Source organism: Hemicordylus capensis, chromosome 4, assembly GCF_027244095.1.
Source record: "Hemicordylus capensis ecotype Gifberg chromosome 4, rHemCap1.1.pri, whole genome shotgun sequence".
Classification (NCBI taxonomy): Eukaryota; Metazoa; Chordata; class Lepidosauria; order Squamata; family Cordylidae; genus Hemicordylus; species Hemicordylus capensis.
The window spans coordinates 319,782,835-319,807,919 of NC_069660.1; the positions used below are offsets into that span (position 1 = coordinate 319,782,835).

Below are 25,085 nucleotides of genomic sequence, written 5' to 3' on the forward strand. Positions count from 1 at the left end.
CCTCTTTTCCACACTAAAAAGCCCCAGGTGTTGTAGCCTTGCCTCATAAGGAAGGTGCTTCAGGCCCCGATCACCTTGGTTGCCCTCTTCTGCACCTCTTCCAATTCGGCAGATCAGATTTGGTTCTGTTTAGGTAACAATTGACTTTTTTCTACTGTTCAGGTTATTGAAACTAGAACTGTGGAAGCGCCCTACTTTTTGCCAGAAACCATATTCCGAGACAAGTGCAGGTAAATGCTGCTGCTGCTCTTGTTGTTGCTGCTGCTGCTATCTACAAACAGTGAAACTTTGCAGCCTTGTTGACTCTGGCAGAGAGAATGAGAGGAATGTAATGGCTGAAGCCCCTCTTGCAGGGGCCAGCAACCTTGGCTCTCCAGCTGTTGTTGAACTACAACTCCCATCATCAACATACTCCATAAACTGTGTTTGGGGATGATGGGAGTTGTAGTTCAGCAGCAGCTGGAGAGCCAAGGTTGCTTACTCTTGGACTATGGAACGTCCGTGTTTGGGTGTTCCAGATGCTGAACTGCTCTTACAATCATTTCCTCTCTCTTCCTACACCCAGCTGAAGCAATTCTCAGAGTCGGCACTCCTCCCCAATGGCAAGGGCTGACCATTTGCCCCCCTACCCACTCCAGCTTTGGAAGATAGCTTGCAAAACATGCTCTTGGCAGTCATACAAGGGATGTAAGAGAAGAGCCTCTTAAGCTTTGCACCTTTTAGCTGGTGGGTGAATTTGCCCACAGCCATCAGTATGGCCGGGATGCCCATATTGGCAAAAGGAGGGGAGCAGGCAGGGACAGGCCAGATCCTAGAACTGTGGGGACAATTTCATCTGTGACTCCCATGTTGTTAAGCAGTGTTCCTTCTAACAGGGCTTCCCAGATGTTGTGGACTACAACTCCCACAATACCCAAGCAAAGCCTATGCAGCAGGGGATTCTGGGAATTGTAGTCAACATCTGGGAATCCCTGATAGAGGGAACACTGTTGTCAAGACCCCCTCTTGAAAAAAAGCTTGCTGCATTTTTTGTAAGGGTTCATTTTTCATTGTTACATCTTAAGGATGAACCTTGGGCCTCTTCTTCTGTAAGTTATTAATAGCTAGATTTGATTGTCATGGTAGGGTATTACAGATGCAAAAAATCTGGCAAAGATTTCACTACAATCATCCACATAAAAAGAGGGAAATTGCCTGGTAACTGAATGGAAACTCCAGAATTAGCTGTGGGAGGAACCAAGAGAATTCAGGAGGAAATCAAAGGATGTTGTCAGCACAAAGGGACCCGTAGAATAGCTTGAGATGGGGTCATGTTGACAAGAGGAAAGCTGCAGAAGACAGAACTCGGCATGTTGTGTTTCCTCATCAGTGTAATAAGATGCCATGGTTCTCTCTGTGTGCTTTTCACAGCCTTCCCAAAACCTTAGACAAGGATGACAAGAACTTGTTTTTCCTGACTCACAAGATTGCTGAATCCTTGGGTGGCAGCGGATACAGCGTGGAGAGGCTGTCTGTGCCTTACGTGCCCCAGGTGACAGGTGAGCCGTTGCATCATTCTGATCACAGCACCTGCAAATGACTGTAAGGTCTCATGGCTGGCCACTCATTCGCCTCCTGCCAGCAGCATCAGGTAGAGTTGATGGCAAAGTTCCTGTTTCTGGACAGTTTGGTTCCTAGAGTTTTGCTTCTGGCACACATTCCCTGGGCACCTGCCTCCCCTTCTCAACCTGTTTGTTGTTAAATCTAATGACCTAGCTCAACATCAATATCTGGCAAGATCCTAGAATAAATTTAAGAAGTCGTTGGTCTGTGAACACACAGAAAACGACGTGCTGACTGCTTGGAGCCGACATGGGTTTGTCAAGAGCAAGTCAGGCCAGTTAACTAATCTGAGCTCCCTTTTTGACAGATTTCCCCTAGTTTAGTAGATCACGGCAATGCTGTGGACATTGTGTATCTTGGGTTCAGCAAAGCATTTGACAAAGCCTCCCATGATATCCTTGTTGGCTAAATGGGCTTCATGCTCTTCTGCCTTTTTCGTAATTGAATTGGAGGAGGGAGCGCAGGGGATGCTGTTCAGATTTACGGATGAGGCAAAGCTGCAGGGGGTGGGAGATGATTCAAGGTGATCTGGACATGGGCTGAAAGGTGGCCTTCAGTGGAGACCAGTGTAAAGCCCTGCCTTTGGATAAGCAAGTCCCAGATGGGGGAGCCCTGGCTTGTCAGCAGTTTGTGTGAAAGAGGCCGAGGGGAGCCGCCTCAGAATAACTGAAGCGCTGTCGCAGGGAAGGAAGCGCAGACTTGCTCTCTTGTCACTCCTGAGGGCAGGACTGGATCCCGTGGGTTGAAATCGCAACGAAGCCCGTGGAGGCTAGAGATCAGGGCGAATGTTTTAATGGCTGGAGTATTTGGCAGGGGCAAGGGCTGCTTCTCTAAGGGCGGGGGCGGGGCTCTCCTTGGCTAGCTCTTCTGGCTGGGCGGCAGGGGTGCCGGAGCAGATTACTTCCAGGAGGACCCCCAGGGCCCCCTCTTCCAGCTCTCTCATGCTGTGACTCTGTGAGTCAGTGCCCTGCCAAGCTGCAGTTGGAGTGCTCCCGAGGACGCCAGCAGATGCAGAAGTGGGCCCAGAACCCTCTGGCCAGCACCCGTGTTCCCTCTAACAGGGGGATTCCCAGATGTTGTTGACTACAACTCCCAGAATCCCCAGCTGCCATGGCTTCTGCTTGGGGCTTCTGGGAGTTGTAGTCAACAACATCTAGGCATCCCTGTCAGAGGGGACACTGGCCAGCAGTCCTCCTTGGTTTTGTCAAAGGGCCTTTCCTTTCCCCTCTCCCGCACTTGCTGCACTTTCCGACTCTTGTTTTCTACAGTTAAGAGGAATGCAGCTGGTGATTAGCACCCCCCCCGACCTGTTACTCTGATGCCCTGCTGGGCCATTGAAGAGGAAGCCATTCTTCCTGGAGGGAGCAGCCCTTTTCCAAGCTCCCTCTTGGGACAGCAGTGAGGAGAAGACGGAGAGGTGTGTGGCAGGGCGGATCTGTGCCATGCAAGCAGAAGCAACCGCCTGCCAGGACTACCCTTCCTGTCCCAGCACCCCAACTTCCCCAGCCCTCCCTCACATCTGTGAGCTTGTCACTCGCTCCAAAATCTCCTTTGAAGCCTGACCCTGGGGGTGAGGCAGCTGCTGCCAAGCAGCTCAACACAGGCTGGCGTGCTTGCTTGACAGAGCATGTGGAGCAGGGCTTTCTTAGTGAGGCGACTGATAACCCAGAGTCACCCAAGAGGGGCTTTCTCTGCTCCCTTCCGTCCAGTGAGGTAAATCCTCTTTTTCTGGGTTGTGTGTGTGTGCATGTGCAGATGAAGACAGGATGTCCCGGAGGAAGAGTATTGTGGACACCGTATCTATCCAGGTGGATATTCTTTCCGGCAATGGCACAGAGGATAAGGTAAGGGCATTGTGTCAGGCCATGCAGTTACTCTTGGGAGAAGCATCTCCATCTTCTTCTGGGGAACATAGAAAACTGCCTTATACCGAGTCGGACCCTTGGTCCATCTAGCTCCGGATTGTCTGTCCAGACTGGCAGTGGCTTCTTCTCCAAGGCTGCAGGCAAGAGTCTCTCTCAGCCCTGTCTTGGAGATGCTGCCAGGGAGGGAACTTGGAACTTTCTGCCTGCAAACAGGCAGGTGCTCTTCTCAGAGCGGCCCCATCTCCTAAGGGGGAATATCTTACAGTGCTCACACATGTAGTCTCCCATTCAAATGCAAACCCAGGCAGACCCTGCATAGCAAAGGGGACGATTCATGCTTGCTATGGAAAGACCAGCTCTTGGGAAGTGCTGGCAGCATAATTCTGTGCTGTGTAGCACTTAAAAGGGTTTTTGAATGTATATCCCACCCTTCTTCCCAGGAGCGGAGAGTGGCATTTTGATAACTAAGCCCTTTATCAGTTCAGCAAGGAATCAGCTGTCTCTGTGAAAAATGCTAAAAAGTTCCTTTCAGAATTGGAAGCTGAGACTGTTTAGGATCTGTCCAGGGATCAGTTGTTGCTCTCTCCTTTTCAAACCACAGTAACTTCCGTATGGCCAAAGAAACCCCAGCTCACAGCTGTTCAAGGCTGGTGGTCTGCAGTGTTGCTGATGATGATGAGGAGTCAGCTGGCCCTGGGATTCCTTTGGACGTAGGCACAGGAAACACTGTGTCAAAATTTCCCTCTTGCCAATTAAAGATCATCCTGTGAGCTAGTAGGAACAGAGGAGGCTGCTTTCGACTGAGTCAGACGCATGGGCCATCCAGCTCAGTATTGTCTCCCCTGACTGGCGGCAGCTCTCTCCGTGGTTTCAGTCAAAGGTTTTCCCCAGCCCTACCTGGAGATACTGCCAGGTGTTGAACCTGGGACCTGAATGCAAAGCAGCGGCTCTTCCACTGAGCCAGGCCCAATCCCCAGTGCTGAAATGCTGGATTGAGCTCACATGATCCCCTTCTGAGCGAAATTTTCATCTTGTGGCTTCTTTACTGCACTGAAATACTTTCCTGCATTTGAAACTATAGCAGCAGTACTCAGAGTGTAGAGTGGGCTACCCACCCAGAGAACCTGCCCACTGCTGATGGTGACTGCCAGCCTCCTGGTCCCAGTGGCCCCGTTTCCTTAGGATTCTGCGCATGCCGGTATCTTAATGAAGCCTGGCAGGATTCGCTCTGGCTGCCACCAACTACTCTGAGTGGCAGAGACGGGCTGACAGAGGGCTTGATGTGGCCCATCAGAGGAGTCGGTGAGAATAATTTCATGCTCAGAAGTGAAAAGGAGCCCTGTCAGAAGCTGCAGGTCAATCCAATGTGCGTGTAACTGTGTTTACTTGGCAGTCTTCATATCCTCTCCTCCTTCCCTCTCTCCTTTACTTTGTAAAAAAAGGCATAGAGCTGGTGGTGTATAAATAAGAAAGAGAAATAATTATGGTTTGGTGTCGAACTAGTTTGAATGAGGTCCGGAATGGTTCGGCGTTGCGGGGAGGGGAGTGGTGAGCAGGATCTTTAAGGGGGGGGTCCTTCCTGCTTGCCACCACCACATGCAGCTTCCTGCTGTGGCAATGCTTGTCCAAGTGCCTCTGTGCAGTGCCAGCATGCACCACACATGTGCGGGCACCATTTGCAAGGTCAGCATTTGTGTGGTCGCCCCTCCCGGTGGCACCAAACTGGTTCGGAGCTGAACCAATGCACAAACCTCTGTTTGTGCTCATCCCTAGAAATAACCACTGTAAGGCTACGCCCCACTTGGAATTCAATTCGTTTCAAACACATTAAACTTTCTTGTCTTTTCTCCAGGTCAATAATACAGAAGAAATTACCTTTGAATCACTGAAGAAGGCGATAGGTGAGGTTCCCCACTGATCAGTTAGCTTCCCACTCCAGCAGGCTCTGGCTGTTATCAGGTAGCAGAGAGTTAAAAGCATAAGCCATCAGTGAAAATGTACCTTTTAGTAAGGAACAGAGGCACTCTAACTCCCAGACTTTGAGGCTTAGTCCCGGGGTTAGAGCGCCCGTGACGTCATGGGCTTGTGACGATCTCTCTCAACTGTGCAGGTGCACCTTATGGTTAGCAAGAGATGCTCAGCCAAACGGACAGGCCCAGCGTTGCTTTGGCTGCCGCCACCTCTGGATGGGGCAGTGGGGGAGGACTGCTCGGCTGACTCCCCGGCAGTCACCCTTTGGCCGTGTGGCGGCTGAAATTTTTTTTAAAACCAAAGGAGTTTTGGTGTGGCAAGAGGTGCCCCCCAAGTAGGTTTGGGGGGGCTTTGCCGTTGGGGGGTGGAGGTCCGTGGCAGGGGCAGTCCATGTGTCAAAATGACCTAGGTGCGCCCCTGGTAAGGAAGAGTCTCATAACTGCGGCGACTGTGTGATGGAGTTGCTTGAATGGTTCAGGGTTATCATTGCTCTGTGGTCTTTACCTTGTCAGGCATTCTGGAGCTGAGACATCACCACACATTTTGTGGTCACGTTCAGGATGGTGTGAATTCACCCTTAAGAGGCTGCTGCCTGTTTCAGCCATTAAAAAGCACTTGGAAAGAGAGCCCTTAAAAAACCCCAATTCTACCAAAATAAAGCATCAATATCAAGTCCATGTATACAGATCGCTCAAATCTGCATAATTTGTTCAAATAATGTTACACACATATGACAGAACTGTATACAGTCCCTGAGCTTAGAAAAACATTTCCATATTCCTCTGTGCCACCACCTACTTTCATAGGTTCCTTAGTCTGAAGCTGAATGTTGTGTCCATGGTTAAATATTGTTTTGCTGATTGTTTGTCTTACTAACTGAAATATGTTTAGAAATGATGAGGGCTAAAAAAAAGAAGTAGAATGCTACAAAAGACCCTCAGAACTTATGCATGTGAATGAATTGCTAGAATTTTAAAAGCTGAGAAAGTTGAATGAAACCACTCTCCTGTTCAAATTCTGAAAGCTTATCCCTCAAGGACTCTTCAAAAGAAGCTTTCTCAGCATAAATCAGTATGCTAGTTTTTTGGTTGTTTTTAAAGGGTGTGTGTGTTTTTCAGGCCTCTTGGTGGCAGCTGGTGAAGTGACTCCAAAGCACTTCTTTCTCCACAGTTTGTTAACCAGCCATGGCCTTGTGCCCTGCCAGGACCTGCCTTGGGTTTGCCGTCCCTGGCAGGGAGCAAGGGCAGAAGTCGTGTGGCGCCCGCCCCGGTGGGCTGCTGCCCGTGATCACAGGTGGTGCTGACCTGCCCTACGGAGTGGCTAACAAGGGGGATCTTTCTCTCCCTCCCTCCCCCCCGCCCCACTCCCAATTTCTTTTTCAATTTTCCAAAGACAATGCTGGCATTGACGAGCAGAAGGAGAAGCAGCGCCTTGTGATAGAAAAGTTCCAGAAAGCTCCCTTTGAGGAGATTGCGGCCCAGTGTGAGAGCAAGGTGAGTCCGAGGGGCCCCGGCAGCTGCGCAGGAGGGACCAAAGGGCAACCTGAGCACATGGCTCCCTTCTAAGGAAGCCAGGAGTTTAGGTGCAACACCAGGGTCTCCCCCCACCGCCCTCCGCCGTGGGTCTGCCAGGGACCTTGGCCAAGTCACTTGCATGGCCATCTCTCTCTTTGGCACTCAGTTCCATCGCCCTGACTGGAGAAAGCAGGTTTTGGGGAGGGGGCTCTGTCCAAAGGCTCCTTGGAGCCAGCTTCACCTGTGGGTCAAGGCAGGCCTAGAACAATGGGTTGCCGGACTACAACTCCCATCATCCCCAGCCCCAACAGCCAAAGGCTGGACTGTTGTACTGTCCAGCAACATCCGGGGAGCCCCGGTTGGGACCCCTTGGCCTGCGCGACCTCAGAGTGTGGCAGGACAGGGATCTTGGCTGTCCCTTGGTGACCACTGCTTCCTCTGTCCAGGGGGGGAGACTGCTTTATGGCAGGGCGGGTTGGAGGAGACACCCAGAGGGAGACATGGAGGGGTCCAGACTCATCATCGCCAGGAATGGGAGAAGGGAGGACGTCTATCCCGCCCTGCCCCCCATATACGATGCTCCATGACCACATTGTGAACCCTTACTGAGTGTGGAAGTCAACTGCTTGTGTGTTGGCTTGAGCTCTTTTCTGAACTCGGGGGGCCAGAGGGACACAGAGCCAGCCTCGTTTCTGCCCTGGAAAATGCCGGGGAGGACCCTTCGGTCCTCTTCAACCATCTCTGCATGTTCTAGCCTCACATTCTGCTCTCAGGAAAGGGAAGGTGGGGCGTGCTCCTCCCCCTCCCCTTGGCAACAAAAACCATCCTTTTTCCTTTCAGGGCCTTGATAAATATGTTTTCTCCCTGCAGGCGAACCTCCTTCACGACCGGCTTGCTCAGATATTGGAACTCACAATTCGGTAAGGGGGAAAGTGCAGAGGCTTGTGGGGCTGCGGGAAGAATCCTAGAATGTCAGAACTGGGAGGGATCTGGGAGGTCTTCTAGTCTATCCCTCCTGCTCGGAGGAGGAGGAAGGGGCACCTCTGGAGGAGTAACTGTGCTGCAGTTGGAGAACTGCTGCCTTAACCCACTTTTCTCTCTCTCTTGCAGCCCCCCTCCTAGCCCCTCCGGGACCCTGACTATCACTGCTGGACACACCCACTACCAGTCGGTTCCAGTCTATGAGATGAAGTTTCCAGATCTTTGTGTGTATTAAGTGTCTTCTGGCCTCTGCTGGGCATTATTTAGCATTAAAGCACATGGTGGTAAAGCCCGAAACGAGGGTTTGAGCTGGGCTCTCTCTCTTCCCTTTGGCACATATAAAGAGAGCTTCAGAAATGGCCCTGGCCGTAGCACAGCAGGGCTCCAGTTGTGCCTGAATTGCAGAGGTTCCTTAAGATCTCATTTGTTCCACTGCTCATTCTTCTCACTGCTAATTTATCTCACTTTGATGTACAGAAAAACCACAACCCCGTAAGTGTAATATTGCCTGTTTTGCAGCAGAGGGGATGTTTTGGCCAGAAGCCGTGGGCTCTGTGGTTCCACTCTGTCCAGATGTTGTAGGGTTAACATGCTGCCTTGTTCACTCTGCCTTTTTGCTGCACAAGAGGCGGGTCGCCTTAAGGCTGAGGCTCCCAAACCTGGGTCCCCAGATGTTGTTAGACTACAACTCCCTTCATCGAATCGCCCCCGCCCTTCGGCCATTGCGGCTGGGGAAGACGGGACTTCTAGCCCAACATCTGGGGACCCTTGTTTGAGAGGCCCCACCTTAAGCCATGCTGGGTAGGGACTTCGCTACTATGGTCTCCATGACACGAAATCACCGGCAGGACGCAATGTGTGCTGCTGCTTCAATCACAGTAGTAAATCTGAATGTAATGTTGTGCTTCCTGGAAATCTTGTCCCTCGGCTGTTTCCAACGTCCCGTGCTCTGCTTTGGCAAGGAAATGCCTCTCCCTCGAGCACCCAGCTGCAACCCTTTGGGATGTCTTTAAGGTGTTGACTTCATGCCCTGTGCTTTCAGGAAAAAAATGATGTATTTTTGCTGTGCTGCTTTTAGAATACTTAAATGATACATATATGTAGTTAGACAGCTACACACTTATATTTAGTATAGTGAGAGAGATTACGGGCATTTTAAAATGGTAAATAGTTTTTTACTAATTTTCTGTGACATCGTGAAAGAGAAGCTGGTTATTCTGTCTCTCTGTATTATAGTGGTGTAGGTTTTTAGTGATATTTTTGTCAACTTGAAAGAGAAAAAAATCCTGTGGATGGAGCTTCCTGGAGAGGTTGGAGTCCTTATTGTATACTTCCTTCACTGTCTTCTACCACAAGTGGTCACATTTTTAAAAACGCATCAACTTGTATCTGCTTTGATTCCATTGACCCATCTGATGAAAAATGAGCAAGCCAGGATCCACAGGGCTATGTATCATAGCCAAGATGTTACCTGATGCAGAGAGAGCAGCCTTCTGGATTAATCTGCACTTAATGTCCATCACACAAAAAGCAAAGCACACAGCAAGTTTTTTGTGTTTGTAAACCTGAACAGCACAAGAATAGCTGGTAAGCTTTGGTAATCTAGAACCAACAGCTTCTCGATGAAACCTGTGTTTTCTGAAGCTTCCTTTTGTGATGCTTGCTTGCTTTTCAGAAAAGATCTGCCCATTACTTGTCGAGGTCACAGTTTGATTGTAAATTGACTAGGGGTGGGAGAAGAGGTTGACGACATTTTACAAGATGATACAATGCTGGATTTTAAAAATGAAAAACAAAGTGGGAAAGGGCTAGTCTTTTGCCCACTGTCTATTAGTGTTGTCGACGTATGCAATGAGCTGCCGATGCTCTCGAGAAGTCCCTACAAAGCTCAGGCCGGTAACCATGCGCTTCTTTTCAGTTTGACAGTGCAATCACAGCTCTTAGTGGATGACGAAACAGCCTCTTTCGTACAGCCTTCCCCTGTGATTGCAGCTGCTCCACAGCTTCACCCTGCTGGCGCCCCTCTTGGTGCCCTTAGCTTCCACCTTTTGGTTTGGGAAGGTAAGATGTCTTGGCGTGTGCTGTTGTCCAAATGCCGTTTTCCTCAAAGACAAAGTGATTCCGAGCTTAGTGCACATACAAAGGAGGCCATCCACAATGCTGTCTTTTTCTAAAGTACGTCTGCTTTTGTACAAAATCTTTAAAAACCCATAAAAATAAAAAAAATGCTCTTTGATTTGCACTCATGCAGTCTGTGGCTGGTGCTGCTGTGCGACCTCAGCTGTCTCCTCACTCAGCTCTGCATGCATCAAGATGCCTTTTGCATTTCATCTCTCATTGGCTTTGAAGCCTCCCCTGAGTTGTTCTCATCTTTGTCGTGCATCACACCATGGACTTCGGTCTTGCCAGAATGGATGTTTTCTTCGTTTGGCATTTAATGGGGCGGGGGGCGGGAGTAAACAAGAGCTGTCATCTTAGAGTTGGGCAAGCTTGGTCCAAAATATTCATTCCATTGTGAATTGGACAGGCATGGAAAAGCACAGTGTCCTGGGTGTAGCCCAGAGAATGGTCAAGGAAACCGGGCTGGTGGTTAAGATGACTGCGTCGCTAACTTTGACCCTTTGAAGGGCTTGGACCACCAGGGCTGTGTGCTTCACCTGCTATGTCTGTGACACGTTTGGCTCTGTCTGGATGTTTGTCCCTTGGAGTCCTGCTGGTATTTGTTTGTACTCTGGCTCCGGTCTCGGCATCTCAGCTGATGATTTTAAAAGAATGTATAACTTTTCATAGCAACTTTGTTTTAAGACATAAATGAAAACTGTCACAACACACAGGAAAGTCAGAGAACCACTTAAGCTGTCTATTTTAATGATGCTTCAATATATATTCTGCACACTCTGTAACGAGCCATTTGACTAATTGTAAGAACACTGTGCAATCCACATGTAAGCAATAAAATAAACCAAATAGTGAAAAGTGGCACATGCAATAAGCATTGATTTTTTCCCTCACCACTTTTTGGTTGGCTTCTGGAAAATGGGGTCTAAACATTGGAAGAACCTTTTGGGGGCATAAAAGGAACACACATCCCCAGGGGCAGAGGCGGTGATGGCCTACAGTTCAGCCTTCCCGAGTAGTTCATTCCCACTCCTGTTGTCCATGCCAGATCACTGGATGAAACAGGGATGTCCTGACACCCAGGACCTGGTGCGTGATGTCAGTGTCATCGACCCTTTAGGGAACAGTGACCACAGTGCCATCAAATTCAGCATACATGCGGGGAGAGAATCACCAAGGATGTCAAACACAGACATTTTAAATTTCAAAAGAGGAAACTTCTCCAAAATGAGGAGTATGGTGAAAAGAAAGCTGAGGGGGGAAACCAGGAGAGTCACTTCGCTCCAGAGTGCATGGTGTTTACTCAAAACCACAATACTAGAAGCCCAGTTAGATTGTATACCCAAAAGGAGGAAAGGTACCACTAAGTCCAGGAGGATGCCAGCATGGCTAACGGGTACCGTCAAGGAAGCCATAAAAGGGAAGAAGACTTCCTTCCGAAATTGGAAGGCCTGTCCAAACGAAAAGAACAGAAAGCAACACAAACTCTGGCAAAAGAAATGCAAGGTGACAATAAGGGAGTCAAAAAGAGAGTTTGAGGAACATTTAGCCAAAAGTATCAAGAGGAATAACAAAAACTTCTTTAAGTACATCAGAAGCAGGAAACCTGCCAGGGAGGCGGTTGGGCCATTAGACAATGAGGGAGTGAAAGGGATTATTAAGGAGGATATGGAGGTTGCAGAGAAACTGAATGAGTTCTTTGCGTCTGTCTTCACGGCAGAGGATACTGAGCATATACCTGCTCCTGAACCAGGCTTTTTAGGGATGGAGGCTAGGGAGCTGAGTCTGATAGAAGTGACAAGGGATGATGTTCTAAACTGTCTGGAAAAACTGAAAGCTAACAAGTCACCAGGGCCGGATGGCATCCATCCAAGAGTCCTCAAAGAACTCAAATGTGAAATTGCCGACCTTCTTGCTAAAATATTTAACTTATCCCTGAAATTGGGCTCTGTACCAGAGGACTGGAGAGTAGCAAATGTAACACCGATTTTCAAAAAGGGATCCAGGGGCGATCCGGGAAATTACAGGGCGGTTAGCCTAACGTCCGTTCCGGGCAAATTGATGGAAAGCATCCTCAAGGATAAAATTGTAAAGCACCTAGAAGAACAGGCCCTTCTGGGAGTGAGCCAGCATGGCTTCCGCAAAGGTAAATCTTGCCTCACCAACCTTTTGGACTTCTTTGAGAGTGTCAACGAGTGTGTGGATCAAGGTGATCCAGTTGACATAGTCTACCTGGACTTCTAAAAAGCTTTTGACAAAGTTCCTCATCAAAGACTCCTGAGGAAACTTAGCGGTCATGGGATAAGGGGACAAGTACATGTGTGGATTGCTAACTGGTTGAAAGACAGGAAACAGAGGGTAGGTATAAATGGAGAGTTTTCACAATGGAGGGAAGTAAGAAGTGGGGTACCCCCGGGGTTTTGTACTAGGACCGGTGCTTTTTAATTTATTCATAAATGATCTAGAAGCAGGGGTAAGCAGCGATGTGGCCAGATTTGCAGATGATACCAAACTCTTTCGGGTAGTGAAATCCAAAACGGATTGTGAGCAGCTCCAAAAGGATCTCTCCAAACTGGGGGAGTGGGCGATAAAATGGCAAATGCGGTTCAATGTTAGCAAGTGTAAAGTGATGCACATTGGGATGAAAAACCCCAACTTCAAGTATATGCTGATGGGATCTGAGCTGTGGACCAGGAGAGGGATCTTGGGGTCATGGTGGACAGCTCATGAAAGTGTCGACTCAATGTGCGGCAGCTGTGAAAAAGGCCAATTCCATGCTAGGGATCATTAGGAAGGGGATTGAAAATAAAACGGCTAACATTATAATGCCCTTATACAAAACTATCGTGCGACCACACTTGGAGTACTGTGTACAATTCTGGTCACCACATCTTAAAAAGGACATTGTTGAACTGGAGAAGGTGCAGAAGAGGGCAACCAAGATGATCAAGGGCCTAGAGCACCTTTCTTATGAGGCGAGACTACAACACCTGGGGCTTTTTAGTTTAGAAAAAAGACGACTGTGGGGAGACATGATAGAGGTCTATAAAATCATGCATGGCGTGGAGAAAGTGGAGAGAGAGAGATTCTTTTCCCTCTCACACAACACTAGAACCAGGGGTCACTCCATGAAATTGATTGCCAGGAGGTCTAGGACCAACAAACGGAAGTACTTTTTCACACAATGTGTGATCCACTTGTGGAACTCTCTGCCACAGGATGTGGTGACAGCCGACAACCTGGATGGCTTTAAGAGGGGTTTGGATGACTTCATGGAGGAGAGGTCTATCAATGGCTACTAGTCGGAGGGCTGTGGGCTACCACCAGCCTCAAGGGCAGGGTGCCTCCGAGTACAAGTTGCGGGGGAGTAACAGCAGGAGAGAGGGCATGTCCTGAACTACTGTCTGTGGCTTCCAGCGGCATCTGGTGGGCCACTGTGTGAAACAGGATGCTGGACTAGATGGGCCTCCTTGGGCCTGATCCAGCAGGGCTGTTCTTATGTTCTTAAGGCTGTGTCTTCATCTGTGATGGCCTGGGGGACTCTTACTTTTCCCTAGGACTCACCCTCATGCATTTTGGGGAGAGTGCTGCTTCTTCAAGGTAAGCTGCCACCAGTTGAAGACTGGCTTAGAGTCCCTCCCCAGACTCAGATGCACCTTCAACAAAACCTACAGCTGTCTATCTTGAGAACTTCTGATGTGGTACCACCAGAGACTGCAAGGGCCAGGACTGGCAAGCAGTATAGTTTAGGTGTTGACCTCCATAGACAATTGCATAATTACTGTGTATTAGCACATGGGAAAGAGTTTTGCAAGTACACCACCAAAACCTTTAAACCCAAACGAAAGCCATTTCTAAATATATGAGGGGTGTTTTGTTTTGTTTTTAAATTGCATACAGGAAACTGGGAAAAGAGTAAGAGGATACACAGGATGCTTAAGAAATAAGAGAAAAAACAGAAACTGACATACTGAGTTTACTTCAGTAACTGAAGCAGAGTTCTGAGCATTGTGGTTGAAGGAATATTGAAGGAAGAAGCAGCATCTTCCCTTTGGACACCAGCTGTCAAAGTGGGCTCAAATATTTATTACTGGAACTAAAGGGAGATATGCCTGTCTGTTTCTCCAGGGGTGGACAGGTCCTGGGTCCAGTGAGAAGGCTTGCCTCAGCCATGATGCGGCCCAGGCCTCTGGACATTCGGAATGTAGGGCTACTCCAGATGTAAGGTTTTCATCCTAAACGCTGCTGTCAGATCTGCAATAAATGGAAAAGGGCTGCCTCTGTTACTACGCTGCCTCCCTAGTACAGTTGTCTCCACTGTCCATCTATGAGAACTTCAGAGCCCCGGAATCCCCAAGCAGCCCCAGAAAGTGTGTGGCTGTATTGATCCATTAGGAAAAAATGGAATAGCAGCAGTTGCTAAAAATCACAACAGAGTAAGCTAGTGAAGGCTGATCTGCAATATGCAACAGTCTTGGTGATTTAGGTAGCCAAATAATCTCACCTTTTAAAAATCTGATAGATTTCAGAGACTGATCATTAGGAGCTCATGTCAGCACAGAAGATCTTTAACCCATAGAATTCACAGCCACAAGATGTGGTGATAGCCCCTAGCTTAGAAGTTAAATTAAAAGGGGATTGGATAATAAAACTTTATTTGTTAGCTGCCCCCTAACAAACTGTTCTCTGGGCGGCTCACATCACAACATTAAAATGTCCAATAAAAACACATCAAATCACAACACCCACCCTGCACAGCAATACAAAACAAAAGCCTGAGTGAACAGAAAGGCCTGCACCTGGTGGCATCTAAAAGAACAAAGTGATGGTGCCTGGCAAGCCTCACTGGCAAGGCTGTCCCATAAATGGGGTGCAACCACCAAAAAGGCCCTTTCCCTTGTTTGGCAGGGGGCTACTCGTCTTGATGGCTGCAATGGAACCTCCAGGTTCAGGAGCAGGATGCTTGGGCGGACGAGCTGCAGGGGAGCAGCAGAGGGAGCACGTCTTCATTGCCTCCTTATGGGCTGCCCAGAGGCATCTGGAGGGCCGGGCTGGGAGGGAGGACCAGGGGCCGCCCTTCACTGGGGTCTGAGCCAGCAGGGCGCTGCTGCTGCTGCTTCTGGGGCAGCCTCTCCCTGCCGCCAGCCAGGCAAAGCGCTGGAACATAAACACAGCTGAGATTTGGGGCAGAAGCGTTTGCTGCCAAGAGCAAAAGGGGAAAGGAATAGGGGTCTGCTCTTTCCAACGTAGATACGATGTCTTGAGAAAAGTAAGTCCCTCTCCCTCCACTACCACCACCCCCGCCCCCAGTTTGGCGGCAGCAGCAGCAGCAGCTTTGAATTGCCCCGGAGCGTCCAGACTGTGCGCCACTCTAGCCTTTTTCTGCCTCTGGGGCGCTTTGCCCTCCCCACTGCGCACGCGCTCTTTCTCAGGAGGCTGTCCCCCGCCGAAGCGCGCTCTCGTCTCGACGCCTGCCCAATCGAGCGCCGAGCTCCCAAGCTGCTAGGCATTGCGGCGCGATTGAGCGAGCTATCGATAAGGTCCCATTCATCCCCCCCCCCGGAAGTGAAGGGGAAAAAAGGAGAACAGCAGGGAGGGAAGCGCGCAGGGCGGCCGGAGGAGTCGGGTGAGACCCCCCTGCGGTGTGGGGCTGGGGCTGGGGCGGGGGTCGGAGCATTGGGGCCGCCCCCAGCTCGGGTGGGCAGGCCAAGCAAACGCAGGCCGAGAAGGAGCCCCCGCTCCCTCCTCCCTCTTGAATGGGGCTGGCGGGCGGCTGCCCTGGGGGCGGGGGAGGGTGTCTCCCCCCCGCCCCCAACTCCTTGAGAGACTCCCCAGTGGAGGGCGGGGGAGCCTTCGGGGTCTGGCGCCGTTCCCTGGAGAAGGGGGCGCTGGATGCTCCTCGGGGCAGAGGGCTCTCCTCCCGGGCAGCCAGTCTGGGACTGGCAGCGGCGGCTCCCCCCCCCCCCACGGGGCTTCCCTCCACCCTCCCCGCAGGCAGGGTTCCCTGCCCCGCACCCCCCATCCGCTCCCCGGGCTGCCTCTCCGAGGGGGTCGTCCCGTCGCGGCTTGCATGTCAGACTAGCGGGGTGGGCTGCCGCGACGTCCCCTCCCAAGGCCCGCTGGAGCCCCGGGGTGGAAGTTACCAGGAGGAAGCAGCAGGCGGAGGCTAGGCATGAGGAGGGCTCCCCGAAGCGCAGCGGCTCTTCGCCAGCGGAACAGCCCGCCTCATGCAGTGGCGGGCTCTTCTTCGCGGGGCGGGGGGCGGTTCAGGCGGAGGCTGGGCAGCTATCCGTCAGGGCTGCTGGGGCAGAATTCTGCCTTGAGCAGAGGGTGGGACTAGCAGGTCTCCAAGGAACCTTGTGGCTCTTTTGAGTCTTGAGGACTGGGGTCAGCTCCGGAGCTGTGAGCTCTCCGTCTCCTGCTGGGGTGGTGTGCCAATCCCCCCGCTGCTGCCCAGCGGAGTCCCCAGTTGAGCTGACGGACCTGGTTGGCATTGGAGTGGCCCAGGCTCTTGGTGGTGGGGACTTCAGTGTATTTTTTGGACTGGGTTGTCGGGAGCCATGACGACTGTGGGCCTAGCCCAAGCGCTCTCTGTCGGGACCGACACATGATGCTGGTCACAGGCTCGATTGGGTGGTCTTTTGCTCCGACCGGGGTGGTGTTCCGTGGGTGGGGACTCCTGTCATCTCCCCACTGTCATGGACGGACCACCATCTGGTTAAGGTAGAACTTACAGCCTCGGCCCACCTCTGCAGGGGTGAAGGACCTCTTAGGTTGGTCCCCCCGAGGAGGTTATTGGATCCAATAGGATCCCAAGAAGCCTTGGAAGGGTTTAGGGTTGGCTCCGTTAGTGATTCTGTCGGTGCTCTCTCTGGTGCCACCATGGAATGGGGCTCTGGGGCCTGCCGAAAAAGACCCTCCAGGTTCAGCTTCCAAATCGCTTTGCAGGGAAGAGCTCCTGGCCCTGCAAGGAGGAAGGCTGAGCTGGGCTCCTGGGCTGCTCTGAGGCCGTGTTTCCGCCGCAGATTCCCAGTGGTGGTGGCTGGATCCCAGCTGCAGGAAGGATGTTTCATGGAATCCCAGCAACCCCTGGGATGGGCGGTGAGTCCTTAGGAGCATGGTGGGCCTGCTTTCCAGCGCCTCTGGGATGGTGGGAGCCAATGCCGGGGGGGGGGGTGAATTATACATGGAGTTGAAGGGAGCTTCCCCAAAACAACATTTAGAACCAAATGTGGCGCATCCTTAATGTTCCTAGAATTTTAATGACAAATTGAAATTGGGGGCGGTGGGGTGGGGGGGTCTGAAGGTGCAAATGGGTTAAGAGCCCTTGGTCTCCCCTTGGAGGGGAGGGTTGCCTGGGCTATCGCTCTGCAGGGATCTTTGGGCCCAAGTCTGTGTCCTCATGTTCATAGCGGGCGCTTTGGGGTGCTTATACATTTCTCTTCCTTTGTTTTCAGCCCCTGGGAATAAGCCGGAGCTCTACGAGGCAAGTCCCCTTCTGTTCCTTGTGGAACCGAACGTGGCCGGCGTGTGGGGGGGGGTGGGGAGATGAGAGGAGGCAGCTTCACCCCCCCACGGCCCAGGGCTGGCTGGAGACTGGCTGGGAGCCTCAGGCCCTTCCCCAGCCCGCTGGGGGAGTTGCTTGCAGATTTCTTCTTGCTATCTTGGCACAGACTCCCTTGAGAAGCTGCCCCCCCCCCGAGAAGGGCCTCGGGGAGCCCCTGTCCCCCCAGGTGGAAGCCCTGGATGCCCCGGCAAGTGTCCTGTGCAGCAGGCGGAGCCTCACGTTCTTTTCCCTTGCAGGAAGTGAAGCTCTACAAGAACGCCCGGGAGCGCGAGAAGTGAGTAGCGGCCCCAGCAGGACCCACGTTGGTTGCTCCTGCGCGCAGAGGGGATTCGGGGGTTGGGCAGCTGGGCCGGGCAGCCTGTGAACCTGCTTCTGCCTGGGTGGCGGAAAGGAGCCAGCGGGAGACAGGCTTTTGTGTGTGGGGGGGGCTCCCCAGCGGTGCTTGGGACCAGAGTGGCCCTGTTTGGAAGCAGAAGAGGGCTGGGGAAACTTTGCCCCTCTCTGTTGACTTCTGCACCCAGGTTCTTGAAGGAGCTGGTGGTTTGGGTCAGGGTCGAAGTGTGTAGAGATGTCAGCACTATTCGGTGGGGTGGGCAAAGGTTTTTCTATAGGTTTTGGTTATAACCCATAAAGCCCTAAACAGCTTGGGGCCTGGGTACTTAAGATAATGTCTTCTTCGCTATGAACCACACCACCCATTGAAATCATCTGGAGAGGTTCGTCTGCAGTTGCCACCGGCTTGTCTGGTGGCTACTCGGGGACGGGCCTTCTCCATTGCTGCCTCAAGGCTTTGGAAATCACCCGTTGTTGAAATAAGAGCCTCCCCATCTCTAACAACTTTTAAAAGGGCAGTCAAGACACATTTGTTCATCCAGGCTTTTAATTAGAACCTGTTTTAATTGTGTTTTTAAGTTTTAACCTTTTTATTTGTTGTTTTTATTGTATTGTGGTAAACCACCCAAAGACTTGCATTTTGGGTGGTAGACAAATGTGTTAAGTAAATAAATAAGAACAGCCCTGCTGGATCAGGCCCAAGGAGGCCCATCTAGTCCAGCATCCTGCTTTACACAGTGGCCCACCAGATGCCACTGGAAGCCTACAGGCAGGAGTTCAGGACATGCCCTCCCTCCTGCTGTTACTCCCCTGCAACTGGTACTCAGAGGCATCCTGCCTTGGAGGCTGGAGGGGACCTTTAGCCTTCCACCTAGTAGCTGATGACTTCTCCTCCATGAAGTTATCCAAACCCCTCTTAAAGCCATCCAGGTTGTTGGCTGTCACCACGTCTTGTGGCAGAGAATTCCACATGTTGATTATTAGTATTATTTTTATTTTATTTATTTACATTTTATCTCCTGCTCTTCCTCCAAGGAGCCCAGAGCAGTGTACTACATACTTCAGTTTCTCCTCACAACAACCCTGTGAAGGTTAGGCTGAGAGGAGTGACTGGCCCAGAGTCACCCAGCTAGTCTCATGGCTGAATGGAGATTTGAACTCAGGTCTCCCTGGTCCTAGTCTAGCACTCTAATCACTACACCACCCTGGCTTATGTGTTGTGCGAAAAAGTACTTCCTTTTGTTGGTCCTAAATTTCCTGGCATTAAATTTCATGGGATGACCCCTAGTTCTAGGGTTATGTGAGAGGGAGAAGAATGTCTCTCTCTCCACTTTCTCCACACTATGCATGATTTTATAGACCTCTATCATGTCTCCCTGCTGTGGTCTTTTTTGCTAAACTACAAGTGTTGTAGTCTTGTCTCAGCTTGGAACCAGCTGATGGTCTTCTACATCTCCTGAGGGGAATCTCTTCCAGTGCTCACACATCAGGTCTCCCATTCATAAGCAACCAGGGCAGACCCTGCTTAGCTAAGGGGACAAGTCATGCTTGCGACCACAAGACCAGCTCTCCTCTATAATGCAGTTAAGGCAGGGGGTCTCAACTTTAGGTCCCCAGTTGTTGGATTAAACTCCAATCATACCCAGACATACTCTGGGAATGGTACATAGGAAGCTGCCATATACTGAGTCAGACCATTGGTCTATCTAGCTCAGTATTGTCTACACAGACTGGCAGCGGCTTCTCCAAGGTTGCAGGCGGGAGTCTCTCTGAGCCCTATCTTGGAGAAGCCAGGGAGGGAACTTGAAACCTTCTGCTCTTCCCAGAGCGGCTCCATCCCCTGCTGAGGGAATCTCTTCCAGTGTTCACACATCAAGTCTCCCACTCATATGCAACCAGGGTAGACCCTGCTTAGCTAAGGGGACAAGTCATGCTTGCTACCACAAGACCAGCTCGCCTGATAGTTTGGTATCATCTGCCAATTTGGCCACCTCATTGCTTACCCCAACTCATAGATCATTTGTGAATATAAACGAAAAAGCACCAGTCCCAGTACAGATCGCTTGGGGAACTCACGGCCATTTAGAGAACTGTCCATTGATTCCGATCCTCTGTTTCCTGTCTGCCAACCAGTGACCAATCCACACATGAGCCCGTCCCCTTCTCCCACGATTGATAAGCAATGGTAGCAATAAGGGATGGTTGAGGTACTGTGCTAGGCACTAAGGTGGTCATAATGCCTTTGGCTCCGTCAGTCCTTCCTCAGCCCTTCTCTTTCTTGTATCATGAGGACCAGACACTTGGCTCCTAAAAGGGAAAGGGGTGATTCCTCAGATGCCCAGTCCTGCACCAAGTACCACAGGTGGGCACACCTGGCCCTGCAGGAGGGTCCTCGTTCCCCATCAGAACCTCTTTTCTTGGGTGGCCACTTGTTTGGGTGCAAGGGGGCCTTCCGAACAGGGTTTGCTCCATTTGCTTCCAGGTATGACAACATGGCCGAGCTCTTTGCTGTGGTGAAGACGATGCAAGCGCTGGAGAAAGCTTACATCAAGGACTGTGTCACCCCCAGCGAGTGAGTGGCTGCCCTCCCGCAGTCCAGGCTTTGTTCCCTCAAAATGCCTGGGGGAAGGAGGCAGGGGGGGTGGAGGAAGCCTGCCACACAGAGCGGGGTGCTGGTGTTGGACCAGAGGACTGGATAGTGGGGAGGGACGCCAGGGAGGGCTGTTGCCTTCCTCCCCTGCCTGGGGCCCTTCCTGAGGCTTCGGCAGGGCGGACCTCTTGTTCTTGCCTTTGAGGGCCGGGCTCCTGCAGCCTTGCAAGAATACCCAGCAGGGCCCCTGGGGAGAGGGGTGGAGACGGGCCCTGCGAGGGGAAGGGGCTGGGCCCACTGCTTTGCCGGCACCCTGGCAGTGTTTCCGCCCCGCCCTCCAGCCCCCTCTCACCTGGCTGCTCCTCAGGTACACGGCGGCCTGCTCCCGCCTCCTCGTCCAGTACAAGGCTGCATTCAAGCAGGTGCAGGGCTTGGAGATCAACTCCATTGACGACTTCTGCCGCAGGTTTCGGGTGAGCAGTGCTGAGGACGTGGAGGGGAGAGTAGGGGGGGGAGCCCAGTCGGTGTGGTCTTCAGTCCCAGTGGGGGTGCTGAGTCCTCCTCTCTGGCTGGGTGCAAGTGGCTGAGGACCTCTGTGCTGTGGGATGGGGAGGGGGCTCTTTCCTCCATCCGGGCATGCCGATGAAGTGCGAGGGGGCCGGTGGGGTTAGAATGGGCCCCATAAAAAGGTGCCCTTTGTCTCCGTCCCCCCCCAGCTGGATTGCCCGCTGGCCATGGAGAGGATCAAGGAAGACCGGCCCATCACCATCAAGGATGACAAGGGCAACCTGAACCGCTGCATTGCAGACATTGTGTCGGTAGGTTGGGGGGCGCAGAGGAGGGGTGGTCTGCCCTGGGGCCCCTCCCCAGTACGCATCGGCTTTGCCTTGTCTGAACCAAGGGGTCTCTTCTCTCCTCCAGCTCTTTATCACAGTGATGGACAAACTGCGCTTGGAAATCCGGGCGATGGACGAGGTGAGTGTGATGCCGGACCGGGACCCAGGCTTAGGAGCTCCGTTGTCGGCAAGGCAAGGCAAGGCAAGGCGGGAGGGGTGCTTGAGCTGCCAGCTGGGAGGGGATTGAGAAACTGTTACTGAAGACGCTGCAGTCGGACCACAGGAGGAGCCGGAGAGCCCAGCCGGGGTGCCCAGGGGGTGGGCTCCCCAGGGGGTGGGCTCCCCAGGGGGTGGGCTCCCCAGGGGGTGGGCTCCCCAGGGGGTGGGCTCCCCAGGGGGTGGGCTCCCGCGTGACAGGCGTCTCCTCCCTCACGGCAGGGGCCAGGGCTCAGCAGCTGCGGGGACTGGGGCACTCTCAGGCCTGGAACAGCCCAGAGTCCTGGGGATAACGAGGACTGCAGCCGACTGGGGTAAAGGCTCTCCGAGAAAGATCCGGGGACGATGCGTCGCCCCCACCGCTCAAGCCCCCCTACGGCGATGCAAATGATTGTGCTGGGTGGGGTGGGCAGCAGGGGTTTCCCCACAGCTCATGCCTTGCAAGGAGCAGCAGTCTTGTGCAAGAGGGGGAATGAGCTCAGAACCAAGTTTGAAACAGGCTGGCATGGATGCCATTAAACCAGGCGGGGGGGTGTGAAGGTATTGCTGAAGCTTAGAAGGGATGGGACTCTTGTCCACTAGTCTGCTGAGAAGTCAGGTATTGCACCTGAAGGGAGGTGGGGGGAGCAGCAGGTGACGCAGACCTCTTTTCTCCTCCTCCTCAGATCCAGCCTGACCTCCGGGAGCTGATGGAGACCATGAACCGCATGAGCCACTTGCCCCCCGACTTTGAGGGGCGACAGAAAGTGACCCAGTGGTGAGTGAGTGTGTGTGTCCTCCAAGGGCAGAGCTTGGGCCGGCTGCTCCCCGAGGCCACCGACAGGCCTCTCCCTGCTCCCCACAAGCCTTTGCTCAGGGTTTAGTCTGCCCCAAGGCCTGATGCTGCCCCCTAAGTGGCTTCTCCCCTGCCCCCTTGGTCTCTCTGGCCACTGGGCCTGATGGTTCTCGTCCTCTACCCCCCCCCCCCCCGGCAGGCTGCAGACCCTGAGTGGGATGTCGGCTTCCGATGAGCTGGACGACTCTCAAGTCCGGCAGATGCTCTTTGACTTGGAGTCGGCCTACAACGCCTTCAACCGCTTCCTGCACTCCTGAGGAGGACCCCGGGCTGGCCCCGCCCCTCTCGCCATGGAAAGCAGCTTTGCCGGCACAGAAGGCTGCCCCCCCCCGGTGAAGGCCCCCCCTCTCCTCTGGCCCTGCTGGGAATTCAAGGACGCTGCTTCTTCTGGGCTAAGCTCCATGGGAGGGAGGGAGGAAGAGGCCATTCACAGCAGTGCCCGCTGCCTTCCCCAGAGCCCTCACCCGGTGCAGCCTCTGCCGGGCCGGCAGCTGGCACTCACGGGGGCCTCAGAGAAGGCCGGGCCGAAGCAAATAAACCCCCTTTCCCCACTAGTCTTGGCTCTAAGCTTATTTCACTCCCACCCCTCCGTGAGCTCTGCCTTCCCTGACGGAACCAACTTCTTGCTCTCCTGCTCAGAGGTTCTCCCAGGCTGGCTGGTCTCATTTTCTGCTCCAACCCATTGCCCTGCTGTGTAATCCCGGGGAGCTCAAAGAAGCAGGGAGCGGAGGCGCTGCCTTTGTACAGGAAAGATTCAATAAATACACAGGGGGCAAGGGGCCAGGACAAGACGCAGACACACCCGCTGGGGTCCAAGGCAGGCCATCTCCCCACTTGCTTGCAGCAGTCCTGGCCAAACAGTGTGTGGGCTGGGGGTGTCAGCCGCCTCCAGGGGGGCTGGGAAGTGCCTCTTGGGCCGGAGCAAGCGCTTCCCCTCCGCCGGGCTCAGTGTACAAGGCTGGCCGCAGAGCCTGCTGAAGCCACGCTAGCCCAGAGAGGCTCGCGTCCAGCCTGGCTGCTAAGCCTTACTGCACGCACTGGCAGAAGAGCTTGTGGTGGCGGGTGAGCGAGTGCAGAGAGGCGCCTGCAGGGCTGGGCCACAGTTCGGCGACGTCGCGCTGGTCACTCCTGCTCAGGTGGTGGCTGCACAGCAGCAGCTGGCGCACGTTGGCAGACAGCTTGGCCCAGGTGACGCCGTCCAGGGGGCCTTTCACGGCGCAGCCTAGGAAGGAAGGAGGGAGGGAGGTTGGCCCGTCAGCTTGGCCTTGCCCTCGCCTGGAGGGGCCACGCTGGGCTTGTGCCGCTGCTGTCCGTGCTCTCTGCCAAGGCAGGCTGGAGAAGGCACGACTCCCTGCTGGCCACAGGCCTTTGGCTCAGTGGTAGCAGCCACCGCCATCTGAGACATTTCGAGGAGGGGGGCATCTGCCCAGCAAGACCACCCACCCCGGTTGGCCTTCTCAGAGCTGCCCCTGCCAACAAGCGGCGAGAAGGCAGCCACGGCCCCAAACAGGCAGGGGTGCTGGTGCTGGCTGGGAACAGATTCTACCCCAGCAAGCTGCAGGCAGGGAGCCCGCGTGAGATGCCAGTTCTGCACCAGTGGAGGTGGGGGAGGGAAACTGGCCACAGGACTAACACACACACACACACACACACACCCCCGCCTGCAGACAGCTCCCTGCTATCATGCTCGCAAAGACGACAAGCGATCCAAGCGGAGATGTCCAAGGAGACCAGCTAGAAGACGGGTGGAGGAAAGCGAGGTCCCTGCAGAAGGCCTTGACCCCCAGGAGACGGGGGGTGGGGATGGGATGTCCCCATGGAAGGGGCACAGCTAATTCGGCTTCCTTTTCACTCAGGAGAGGGAGCTAAAAGGCACCCGACAGGGCATGAGGCAACCATCGACCCCTGCCACAATGCCACGCAGCTGTGACCCCCAGAAGTTGCAGCCTTCCAGGCCTGGGGGCAGAGGGGCTACCAGACTTGCCACCCCCCAGGTAGCCAAAATGGCTCCTAGCCTTACCCGCCAAGCTGAGGAACTGGAGGCCACGCTTCCTCTCCTCCAGGGCCAGGAGCAGCATCCGGAGGCCAACAATGCTGATTTCAGGGTTTGCAGCCAAATCCAGCGAGACTAAAGGGAGGCAGATGGGCAGGCACCTGAGAAGAGAAGAGAAGAGATCGGCGGGTAGGCAGGCTGCCCGTGAGACAGACAGGGGGCCTTGCTGGCACCAAAGAGCTTTACCCGCATGTAGGCGTCCCTCCCGTCCCCAGGTTAGGAAGCTCAACAGAGTATTTATAGCGCACTTTCTCCAGTACTCAAAATGACCCTCTCTGCCCCCACTCCCTGCCCTCCAGCAGTCCTGCTCCTGATGGAACCTTTTAACTGCTTTCTCAGCGGCGCTTGGCTTCAAAGGGAAACAAACACGGACAAGCCACCCACACGCCACACTCCCCTTCCTGCCGGTCCCCACCCTCTCCATACCTGGCCAGTTCTGCCACGGCAGCATCGTCCACGTGATTCCCAGAGAGAGCCAGGTGGGTGAGAGCGCAGCCTTCCTGTCCGGAAAAGGGCCGGGATGCAGCACTGAGGGCGCTGAGCGGGAGGGAGGCGTCCCCTCTTCTCTCCCAGAGTGGCTTTGCACTGAGGGGAGGCAGCCTGC

At 53.2% G+C, this 25,085-nt stretch overlaps 3 protein-coding genes across 9 annotated transcripts in view; 2 read left to right on the top strand and 1 right to left on the bottom strand.

Moving 5' to 3' along the window:
* The window catches only part of LOC128323904 (protein EFR3 homolog A), a 48,001-nt gene extending 37,089 nt beyond the window's left edge, over positions 1–10,912 (top strand). For 5 of the 6 annotated variants that reach the window (XM_053247833.1, XM_053247831.1, XM_053247835.1 and 2 more), the window contains 7 exons: positions 163–230; positions 1,411–1,538; positions 3,358–3,446; positions 5,320–5,368; positions 6,831–6,931; positions 7,823–7,872; positions 8,063–10,912. In XM_053247833.1, the coding sequence (XP_053103808.1) occupies positions 163–230; positions 1,411–1,538; positions 3,358–3,446; positions 5,320–5,368; positions 6,831–6,931; positions 7,823–7,872; positions 8,063–8,168 (591 nt within the window). In that variant the 3' untranslated portion in view covers positions 8,169–10,912. The remainder of the gene's footprint in view (positions 1–162; positions 231–1,410; positions 1,539–3,357; positions 3,447–5,319; positions 5,369–6,830; positions 6,932–7,822; positions 7,873–8,062) is intronic. The other variant, XM_053247829.1, reaches the window with a different exon arrangement.
* A 4,613-nt stretch (positions 10,913–15,525) lies between these two features.
* VPS28 (VPS28 subunit of ESCRT-I) lies at positions 15,526–22,982 on the top strand. Its single transcript, XM_053249939.1, has 10 exons — positions 15,526–15,677; positions 17,000–17,152; positions 17,509–17,537; positions 17,855–17,892; positions 20,434–20,523; positions 20,909–21,014; positions 21,258–21,359; positions 21,463–21,516; positions 22,259–22,350; positions 22,568–22,982. The coding sequence occupies exons 2-10, from the start codon at positions 17,116–17,118 to the stop codon at positions 22,683–22,685; spliced, it is 666 nt and encodes a 221-aa protein (XP_053105914.1). The 5' UTR covers positions 15,526–15,677; positions 17,000–17,115; the 3' UTR covers positions 22,686–22,982.
* A 183-nt stretch (positions 22,983–23,165) lies between these two features.
* The window catches only part of TONSL (tonsoku like, DNA repair protein), a 33,814-nt gene continuing 31,894 nt past the window's right edge, over positions 23,166–25,085 (bottom strand). Inside the window, exons 24-26 of one of the 2 annotated variants that reach the window (XM_053249938.1) lie at positions 24,908–24,981; positions 24,449–24,582; positions 23,166–23,650 (exon numbers count right to left, since the gene is read on the bottom strand). In XM_053249938.1, the coding sequence (XP_053105913.1) occupies positions 23,454–23,650; positions 24,449–24,582; positions 24,908–24,981 (405 nt within the window). In that variant the 3' untranslated portion in view covers positions 23,166–23,453. The remainder of the gene's footprint in view (positions 23,651–24,448; positions 24,583–24,907; positions 24,982–25,085) is intronic. The other variant, XR_008307131.1, reaches the window with a different exon arrangement.

What these genes read in the sequence shown, in the direction of transcription:
- VPS28 (XM_053249939.1), top strand. Translation starts at nt 17,116, where the DNA reads ATGTTTCATGGAATCCCAGCAACCCCTGGGATGGGCG. An exon ending in ATAAGCCGGAGCTCTACGAG is followed by an intron (nt 17,538 to 17,854) that starts GCAAGTCCCCTT and finishes TTTCCCTTGCAG; the next exon opens with GAAGTGAAGCTCTACAAGAA. An exon ending in ACTTCTGCCGCAGGTTTCGG is followed by an intron (nt 21,015 to 21,257) that starts GTGAGCAGTGCT and finishes GTCCCCCCCCAG; the next exon opens with CTGGATTGCCCGCTGGCCAT.